The sequence below is a fragment of the Zootermopsis nevadensis genome, unplaced genomic scaffold (assembly GCF_977971745.1).
Source record: "Zootermopsis nevadensis isolate Lab colony 2312 unplaced genomic scaffold, Znev_1.0 Znev_ptg000001l, whole genome shotgun sequence".
NCBI lineage: Eukaryota > Metazoa > Arthropoda > Insecta > Blattodea > Termopsidae > Zootermopsis > Zootermopsis nevadensis.
In genome coordinates, this window is record NW_028259133.1 from 13,372,341 (window position 1) to 13,383,178 (window position 10,838).

Below are 10,838 nucleotides of genomic sequence, written 5' to 3' on the forward strand. Positions count from 1 at the left end.
CAGTTTATAGAAAATTCATATGTATGATTAGAACTTCATGTACAGTAGGCACTGATGTGATTCAAAATAACTTTTGTGTTAGACCCCAATACCAAATTTGTCCATATCTGTTCAGAAGTTTAATAGGTTAAACATTAAGATTCACAAACAGACAGACAGAACTACTCTACTTATGTATTCATTTCATATGTTATATGCAAGGAATACTTTAAAAAATTAAATTGTACTTACGTGCACATTCAATGGCTTGAATTTATGTATTTCTTTCCCTTGAAACTTACTGACTACATGAATATTTAGTAGCTACTGAAGAAATATTTTCCTCCTATGTAGAATGCTTCTTGCTGTAAAATATATAAATTTAATAAAGGGCCCAGTTGGTCATAATGGTGATGAATTTTGTTGCAGCTTGGCAGCAGCTCTGTCTACTTTTACGCCATTGCTGGTACTGGAACACATGGCTGAACAGGGAAACAGCTCAAATACAAATTCTTTTGATCGATTTGATGTAATAAACTGGTTAAGCACTCAGCTACAGGTCCTGTTACACTTTATGAAACCTGACTTCTCCTTCGGTGACCATCACAGACTTGGGAGTCACAGGTGGGCATTTATAGTGTTCATGCAATGGATACCATTAATGAAATGATTACTTTCTCTTAAGAAAGTAAGAGAGGAAGTAACAGGAGGGCAAATCAAATTGTATATCGAGGAGTGTAACAATTTCCACCATTTACAAAATATTATTAGGGTGCTAAAATCAAACAGATGAAACACATATCATGTTTACAGGAGATAAGAAATGTTTACAAAATTTTGCGTTAGAAAGCCTGAAGGAAAGAAAGACCAAGACAAAGATTGGAAGATATTAAAATTTGTCTTAAATTTATAGAATGTGATGCTCTGAACTTGATTCAACTGGATGAGAATGTAGTCCATTGGCAGGCTCTTATGAATTTGGTAATGGACCTTTTGTTTCCATAGAAGGCAGACTATCATTTGACCATCTTTTCAAGTACACTGCTCATTTGAGTAGTTACAGAAACAAATTTATAGCTAGTAGATTACATCAGATCATGAAAGGATGAAATAGGAAGTCCAGGACAAACGTGTTGAAATAAATTTCATTGTGCTTTGTCCAGCCAAGTGTGTGAAGAGAAGATCTAAATTTGTCATTTGTTTTCACAACATGGTTCATTTTTTGAATTTACTAATACTGTCAACTGGATCATATTCTAAGCCAGCATAACAATTCAGTTCACATATTGTCTACATCTGCACAAGATAGTAGTGATTTCAGCTTGATTTGTTATGCTTTGGTTTATCCAATGGAAGAGCAAATAGATATTTATCAATCAACTAATAGTCTTTGTAGCAGTGCTAGCCACACTGTTGCACTTACATACATTCAGAATGTACAATGTAGAAGTAATATTTTGCATGGTAGTACTCAGGTTAGTACCATGTAACACTAAACTCACTCACTCCTGGCTGTCATTTTTCAGTATTTTAAAATATGATTTATTTATTTAAGACTTGTTCTTACATTATCTTCCCATGTACACATAACTTCCTAACTTCTGCCCTTTACTTCGGGGTAAATGATTTTATTCAGTAATAATTTTATTTCACTTTGTTTGGCACAGCAACACAGTCAGTGTCTTGGAGTTACTGGCAAAGACTCAGTCTTATACGAGTGTGGATCCAGTTCTTGTATTGGGCATAAAGCGGTGGATTCAGCAACGACAGGCAGATGATGGAAGCTTCTCCCCACTACCTACAGACACTACCATTACCACAACAAGAAACCTCTCTGACTCTCAGATTCTCGACAGCCGGGTGGAAATGACCGCAGAGACACTGGTGACATTGCTGCAAGTTGGTCTGGAGACTGAAGTAAGCGTATGTTTGAGTAGTTCTGTAACTTTGGAATTAACAAAATTCTGCATCAGATCAATCTTTTTCTGAAATATCAGACACTACTATTTATATAAAAATTCACATTCATTCCGTCTAATGTACATACCCTTATCTTGGTTTCAGTTGGGCTGTATTTCATCATTCATTTATGGAGAAACCAAGATACTTTAAACAAATTTGAAATTTAATCACCATTAAAGACTAATTTTGGACTGTAGAATGAAATGGATTTTCATGTTTCTTGTTTCCAAATGATCTGCAGTATAATTTATTAATGCTTTGTGCATGCTTTATGATTATGATGTGAAGGATACTGTTGGTAGTGTTCTTGTAGGTTGTGACATCATGTGGATTTGTAGATGAATACCAATGTTTCAAAGGAATATACTGCCTTCATCTTCAACCCTGAAGATGGAGGCATTATTTTCATACAAAATGGTGGTACTCACACATGCTGTCATGACCCAGAAGACCACCACATATATTTCCACTGCCGCAAGAACCTCAGATCTCGTAATGGAGGAGAATGTTGTCTGGAGTTGAATTGTAATTCTTACTCAAATAATTTGGTATAACTTAACTTTACTGTTTCTATAATAAATATATTGATATTTAAACAGACAAGAAGACAGTAAAATATACCAGTTTCAGTAACGTAACAAGCACTCACACATACTTTTTTCCATAAGAACATGAAATGAATTAAGTGAATCACTGTGTTTCGTCATTTTACAATAATTCTGACTATGTTATGTCTTAAAGAAAACTTTACAGATCTGCATGCATTAATTTCGTCTAGTGTAAAATGGGTAGTGGATTAGGTCCTGTTTTGTTTTTCAGGTTGACTGGGAGGTCATGCTGCGAGCACGTTACTTTCTGGAGCGCAGTGTGTTCCGTGTTGACTCTCCATGTCCCTTGTCCCTCATGACATATGCCCTACTTCTAGGAAAGAGTGAGCTATCCAGCATTGCATTAGATCGCCTCCACAATGCCTCTACCAATGAGGAAGGAGACTTTGGCTGGCAACACGTACCCCTGAACAAAGATGCTCCCGATTGGTTATATGAAGAAGGAGCTGGAAGGCACAAGAAAGAACCCACCATGAGTGAGTACATGTAACTCAGAGTGGAGTCATCGATAACAATGTATGTGGCAACTTCAGAAAGTTTTGGGATAATAGGCATATCTTGAATCAGGCAACAATAAGAAGCCCTCAGATTCATTTACCTTTAAAATAGTATCCTTCAAGAGCTTTACACTTCTACAAACATACAAACGGTTGCTGGAAGCCGCCACCCTTCTCATCTGGAAGTGCAGTCTCTGAAGCAATTTGGATCTCCATTTTATTCTTTAAGTAACAGCATTTATCCAGTCCTTTAGCTTTTGAAAGGGACAGACACTGGACTGTGTGACAGATTGGTAACATTTCTGTCACCAGTCTTCTCAACTGTTAGCCCACCACTTGAGACAATCCATTTTCGTGCATACTGTGCTCTCTTCAGGGACCTGTAATGCCCATTACTGTGATGACAACTGAAAAACTTGACTGATTTTGTTTGGGGGGATGGGAGGTGGGGAGAGCCTCTGTGCCTTAACATGCTTGTACAGGCTTCTGGTTAAAATGCTGCTTTATTTACTTTAATTTTAGAATGTCTGAAGTTGCTACATATATTCTGAAAATTTTCTTTGCTATTTTCGTTTACTGTAATCTAACTTGAATTTGTCTAATGCTCCCTCTAATGCATCATTGGAGGGAGCATTAGACAAAGCCCATAAACAGAATACATCCATTCTTTGGTTATGAATAATTGAAAACAGTTTGGTTGGTTTATGCTATTTAGCTTTAAATCAGATGAAAGGATGGTTATGTATTGTACAGTGGAGATGAGTGAAAAGGAAACATTCTGGAGAGTTACAAACATTCTGCCAGGTTAGCTGGTGGTGCAGGCAAAATTCAAATCAGATACTTCCTAAAAGCAAGTCAGCAGCATAACTATTTGACTTAACATTTTATGGGGGATGTATATATGTATATGGTGATGTTTTGGTCATTAGATATTGCTAACATTTTAAATGGTGAATTTCAGTATTTATTCCTGATAGTCATTGACCATTATATAATGTCAGTTATTATTTTCACAGCCAGTATTGGAGAATACAAGGCATCCTTATATACTCTGATGACATACTCTCAGCAGGGTGACCTCAAGTCAGCTGAACCAGTGGCACGTTACCTGTTCTATCGTTCACATCTTCTGGACAGACACATGGAGGTGAGATGTGTTAGCTGTGGGAGTTTTTATGCCCTAAGAAGGCAGTAATCACTTCACAAGCAGTCGAACCACTAAGAATATTCATAGTACACAGTAAATATTACTTATTAAAGTTTCATTGTTTTTGTATACATTACATTTTATATATACTCCTTATTATACAGTGCTTCTAGTAAAATGCAGATTATGTGTTAAAAATGTTATATTAAATTAGCTTAAAGACGGTCTGTGTCATTTTGCAGTTACTGTATGTAGCTGTAAAGGCATTCTCAGCGTTTAGTTCACTAGCATTAGATCGTCATCGAGTGCTGACCGTGTCTCTAGCTACCTCAGGCATGGAGTTGACTGACACTTTAGAGCTGCAGCCAGATTCATCAATGCAGAGCCTGCAGCTTCCAAGTCTTCCTACCAAAGTGTTTGTTTATGCCACTGGTGCAGGTTGCGCCACTGTTCAGGTACGTGAACTTGCTTCAGAACTATAATATAAACATTACTACTAAATCACATGTCAAAAATGATGGGAAAGTCTTAAGTAGTAAACACTTACATGTCATAAATATTATACCATAGGGCCAAGAATGATAACAGTTCTGTTTCAAGTCACCATAATAAAGCTAATGTATGGATGATATCAGTGTTCATTTTTCAAAGCTTGTTACACATTTTTATTCTTCATTCATATTTTCTGAAGTTATTTAAAGTTATTACTCTAAGTCATTTGGGACTTACGGGCGTACATACCGCATTCATATTTCTCTAGGAATGAGCACGTACAGCTGAATATATATCCATTCCAGGGTCGAGTCAGTTATTCCACATATACTCCAGCCAGTCACACTCCATTGTTTGACTTGTGGGCAGGAATTGAAGATGAAGTAATACCTGGACACAATTCTGTTGATGAACTAGAAGGGAAACTGCCTATCCTCAGGATAAAGACGTGTTTCAGGTGAGACTAAAGAAGGCAGTATGTCCTTTTAGATATCAGTGTGTTGTCATTTATCACACTCAAAACTAAAATGAAATATTAGCACAAGTAGCTCAAATAACGAATGAACAGGTCACTAACTATCCAACCAGCAATAGTGAACCACCATTTAAGGTTCACCTGGGGAGCAAGCATTGTGTACTCTAAATTGATAAAAACATAGTGTTTGTTATATAAAAATAACATAGAAACTTACTCATTTCTTTAAATAATTCAACCTTCCAACTCCATCGTCAACTCATGAACGATCACTTCATAAAGTGGCATGGCTTTACCAAGCAGTGATGGCAGGAGAGGAAGTGACTTTAGTGATTAACAAGGGAGGTAATTTTTGTTATCATTTTTTTCTTCTTCCCCAAACCCATCGATGAAAATGACAGATTACACACAGTGATCACTTGAACACCTGACCAGGGTGCATAATTTATATACGAACCCAAATTTCAGTCATTAAATGGAGGTAATACCTTAGATCAAGAAATACTATACCGATGGAAGCAGTTTATTGTATTATATTACATGGAACTATGGCTGGGATCACAAAAAATTGTGGAAAAACCTTAGATTTTGAAACCTAAATTTAGTCCCATGAAGCAGAGTTCCTTCTTCAGGAACTCATAGTTACTTAGCTAGTCAAAATCCCCATTTCTTACAGTAACTGAAGGTTCAGTAATATATCCACAAAAGCCTGCCACTGGACTTACATCCTGAACTGGATGAATCTAGTCCACATACTCACACACTGTTTCCTTAAAATCTATCTTGATGTTATCCTCGCATCTATGCCTGCTTCTCTAAAATGATCTCTTCCCTCTAGGTTTTCTGACCAAATATATTTCTTGCTTATCTCATATTCTCTTATTTGATAACTCTGATATGGTTTCGTGAAGAGTATTAAGTTGTGAAACAAAAAAGAAAATACAGATTGCTGATGCAAGCCCTTGTTAAAAAAAATGGCAACACCCATGAATAAATCTATTAACAACATAATCTTAATTTCCTGTGTGATAGATGGAAGGGTGATAATCCTTCAGGTGTTCTTCGACTAGAAGTCACCCTCTTCTCAGGATTCCAGTTGCTAAGCGTTAGTCCAGTTGTTATTGACAGCAGTGGAAATATGGAAGACATACACCATGGATCTCGAGCAGACAAGATATGGTTTGTTCTAGCCAATGTAAGTGAGTGTTATAAGCATGTTGTTACAATGTCAATGCCATTAATGCAAATCAAGTTTTATATAACTAAATAATAAATAAATCCGTGGCGTAACAGCTCCAGAGAGCCAAAGCCGACTAGCTTGACTGCTGGCCTCACGTTCACATGCCTAAGCAGAGGTGAACGATCATCCAACCAAATATAGGGTGACGTGTGGTCAGCACGACGAACCCCCAGCCACTACTAGCTTTCCTGACCGGATTACACTACTTATTGTAGCTCCCCAGTTTCCTCACGATGCTGGGTTGGCACCGGTCCCATACACCGGTCGAAAGCTCATGAGAACATTTCTTCTCCCCGAGACTCGAACCAGCGCGCATTCCGTATCGCCGGTCCGAAGCATGATGCCTCGGACCGCGCGGCTAAGGCGCGGGACAGTTTTATATATCTACTACATATAAAACATGATGGTAATGATATATAATGTGTTGTTAGTGTACACAGGACATATTTATATATTTAAGAAGTTTGCAAAGTTCTTTTAAAACTGTGAACATAATTAAACCTGCATGCAGTGCACTGATGTGGTAATAGATAGCCTTGAAGAACATTATCCATATCTCATAATTCTAAGGTCACCTGACTTCATTCTCCCAGAACTTTTGTTAACGGCCTTCATAATGGATACCAGATCACTGGTAGAAGACTTGAGTGTGTAGGCAAACAGCACCGTTGATACAAGTTTCACATTTCTGATTTCAGTAATTCTAGAACTGTACATTTTCAGACATATTAGATAAATTTATATTTTCCCAGTGGATTTTTTTGCCTCTTATGTCATTAATATAAGTACCATCAAAATTCTAATAATTTTTGGTAAAAATAAGTATAAATAACTGAGTATCAACATAGAAACAGTTTTAATTTTTAAACTGATATGAATTCACTGATATTGGTCTGACTTTCTGTTATGAGCAGAATGCAATATTGAACATCTGTATTACATTGTGTACTATGATACATGATGCCTTGTTAATTCTCTACTTTTCAGCATATTTTGGCCTCCCAAATATGTAAATTTAAGGTTGTAGTTTTTGAAAGTCTGCTGTTTCTTTAACACGTACTAGTAGCTAAAATTAATATTTCCTCATGAACAGAACTTTTCAAAACTGTTATTATTTTACTAGCATTACAATTAACTGGCAAAGCCATCATTAAGTATATCTGATCAACAATTACATTTTAATCCTGCACTTCAGAGCCTAGAAATACTAAATGTGAATTATCTGTTACACAGGTTAGCAACATCTGTGCTCTGTGTACACGTTATACAGTTCGGAGTGTGTTTGTAGTGGGATCGCTGCGCCCTGCATTTGCACGTATATATCCAGCTGGGAGATCAGACTTGGGTGCTGAAACTTTTTTTCACACCCAAAGAGGCAGTCCACTGTTGGAAGGACTAACTGATGATGACCTTATCACCTGGTTTGGAAAGACTGGAGCAGGTAGACATACGCATATGTTTCTGAAACTGTGGATTACTCTCACAGAATTCAGGTTACCCCTACATGAAAGACATGCAAAAAAAATTTTAAAGCACCCTTTCACTATATTTTAAGAAGTATAACCTCATTTCCTATGGAAAATACATTACTATTGCCAACAAATAATGGGCATAATTGCTGCCATATATACTTCAATATTACATGAATTACTTTTTAACATTATCATTTGAAAAATGAGGGCAATCAAAATTACACTTATTGTACTAAGGAAATATTACATTAATATCAATGTTTTCATTTAATGTTGTCATGAATAGTCACTGGTTTCAGACCAGGTAACAGTATTGCAAATCTTCATCATTGTATATTTCTTGCCATAATTTTTCATAATTCAGTTTATTTGAGTGTTATAGCTTAGAGCTTGTACATAGGATAAGTGACGAAACAGAAAAATAACTCGGGTATAGAAATTTCTTTCCAAGAACCAAATAGTTAGTGGTATAGATAATAAGATTGGTAGACAGATGGGTTTAGATATGGACAATTTTGAAATACATGTAGTAGATAGATTAGACTTGCATTGAAGAGGCAAATAATATATCTATAATTGTCTTTGTGGTTCTATATTTTTTTCTTTATTCTGGAAAGTGTGTATGCAGGTTCTTGCAAGTCTATGAAGGACGGTGTCTAGGCGGTGTTATATGTCGTTCTTAAAACACGTAGGTTTGGGTGTTTCAAAACAACTAACAATTTAATAATGTTTAAATTATATACTGGTAGTCTTCTGTACTATGAATATCCTTTTCAATCACAGGTGAGCCTCAGATGAGCTCAAACTTCTCTAAGATGTGTGAGTGTGGCCAGGCATGTCCAACTCCTGATGACAGCAGCAGTAACATGGCAGACAATGCCTCTCCTTCAATCACGGATATGGATGCGACCAACATCATCGTCTTCGGCAACCTGAGTGATCATACCATCCCTCACGAATTACATACTGAAACTAATTTCGTTGCAACAACAGAATCAAGTTTAAACGCTTTAAATGTGACCAACAGTACATTCGATATTTCTGCCAACTTAGTTGCTAGCGCCATAGAAACATCTCTAAACATCAACAAGAGTGAAGTATCATGTTCTCTGAGGCAAAACAATCACACTATTGTGCAGAGAAACTTTACAAAAAAATACGTCATGGATCCAGCAGAACCAAGACAGGAAAACAAATCCACTACACAGCTTGTTTCTCATAACATTCCAAATGTAATAGTAAGCAACAGTATCTCTAAACAAAATAAATATCAAAGAATGACACAATTTGAACATCCAGACAAAAGTTCAAGGCAAAAACGACCGATGACGTTATCCGTAACTTCCGCCGTCACAGAACCTTCTTATCCACAACAGCAGGTCAGATCTATCAACAAAGAGCGTCAACACATCATATCAGAACTGCTGCCATCGGCTCTTACGACAGAACGGACCTCTCCACCACAGCATGGCGGTCTTGAAGGAAGTGACAAGTTGTTTGTTCTCGACCGAGACACTCTCTGGGGAATGCTCCGGGAAGTTGTTCACGTGGAGCTTGACAGAAAGCTACCGGCTCCGGAAGATACGTCACGCAATAGTGATAATTCATAGAAAAGTGAATTTGATTCAGAAATAAAGCAAGTTTGAAAGCCCTTTTTTTTATAATAGCCGCGTGTCTCTATGTTATTACGCTCAAATACAATATAATATTGCAGAAATTATCAGCACAAATTTTAAATTAATCAGTGATGTGACCCTAATGATATTTAAAGATCTGAAACTTTGTTGTACAAATCCAAGCATCTGAAAATATCAGAAGTCTCTCGCCCCGTTAAAGAAGTGAATACCACACAGTGGGCGGAAAATTTGCAGAACCAATGAACATTCATCACATATTAGAATTAGGGCAGTGTCAACGTAATATTTATTGACTTTATGGGCAGTTACTATGGACTGCAGAAATGTTTTGAGTTTATTTGGATCATCCTGTCTAATTTACAATATTTTGTAGTGTTTTATCTAAAGCAGGTCCCATATAAAGTAACTTATAAAGAATGACTGCTGTTTCTCCCTGAAATGGGTGCATGGTGTAGTGGATCGTTAAGGATTGTGCCAAAGAATTCAGCTGTGACTTTCCATGGTGGAAGGAGTCAGGGGGTCAAGACCCCACACATTATTACCCGTCCGGTTAAGACTGACATTTCCACGGAAGGCTAGTACTGGCAGATAAGTTAACGGACTTGTTTGAAGTTCAATTTGAGGAAGATGATGTTAGTGTATTTTGAAATGATAGTTCAGTGGTGAAACTATATTCTTAGCATATTTATGTCTGTGACATCAGTTTCATAGCCGTGATAGAAATGAGCACAAAGAGACTACAGCTTTCATTCTACATTTTTAATCCATAAACTCATGCTAATAGATGTAACGATAGCAAAGTTGTCATTTTTAATCTTTTGTTAAACAAAATATCTAGTCAAGTGCCAAGTAGTTGATAGTGAAGTATTTTTTTTTTTAATATCCAGGCTGGTGATGGCTTATTCTCTATGTGTGTTATTGCGTTGGTAAGAACTGAAAATATGATTGCCTGGGTAAGCATAAACAAGATGTCATATATGCCAAAAATGTCTTTGTACAATCATATGTCTGGCTTCAGAAGCTCTATATTCTATGTTTCAAAATGTTTTACTTACTTTCTCATGTACAATGTTTGGGTTAGTATTTATTTCTTAAAGAAAACTTTTACCTACTTTAAGGTTGCTCCAACATTCAGAACTAACAGATGTTTGGTATTTATTTCTTCTATTATTTCTAGGGCAGATGAGAGTGCCGTATTGCAGCATAATGCTTTGTATTATATAAAGTTCTATGATCAAACTTTGATTAAAGAAACTGTAAATAGTTCGAGGCTCATTTGTACACGTTCGATTAAAAATTGACATCTTGTATTCTGAAGTACACTGTAAA

The 10,838-nt window shown here is 36.5% G+C and overlaps 1 protein-coding gene across 1 annotated transcript in view; it reads left to right on the forward strand.

Moving 5' to 3' along the window:
* LOC110829510 (C3 and PZP-like alpha-2-macroglobulin domain-containing protein 8) overlaps positions 1-10,838 on the forward strand; it is a 163,999-nt gene extending 153,161 nt beyond the window's left edge. The window contains exons 21-29 of the mRNA XM_087347232.1: positions 409-603; positions 1,647-1,896; positions 2,761-3,025; positions 4,063-4,193; positions 4,436-4,648; positions 4,991-5,142; positions 6,193-6,355; positions 7,634-7,841; positions 8,656-10,838. Of these exons, the coding sequence (XP_087203358.1) occupies positions 409-603; positions 1,647-1,896; positions 2,761-3,025; positions 4,063-4,193; positions 4,436-4,648; positions 4,991-5,142; positions 6,193-6,355; positions 7,634-7,841; positions 8,656-9,482 (2,404 nt within the window). The 3' untranslated portion in view covers positions 9,483-10,838. The remainder of the gene's footprint in view (positions 1-408; positions 604-1,646; positions 1,897-2,760; positions 3,026-4,062; positions 4,194-4,435; positions 4,649-4,990; positions 5,143-6,192; positions 6,356-7,633; positions 7,842-8,655) is intronic.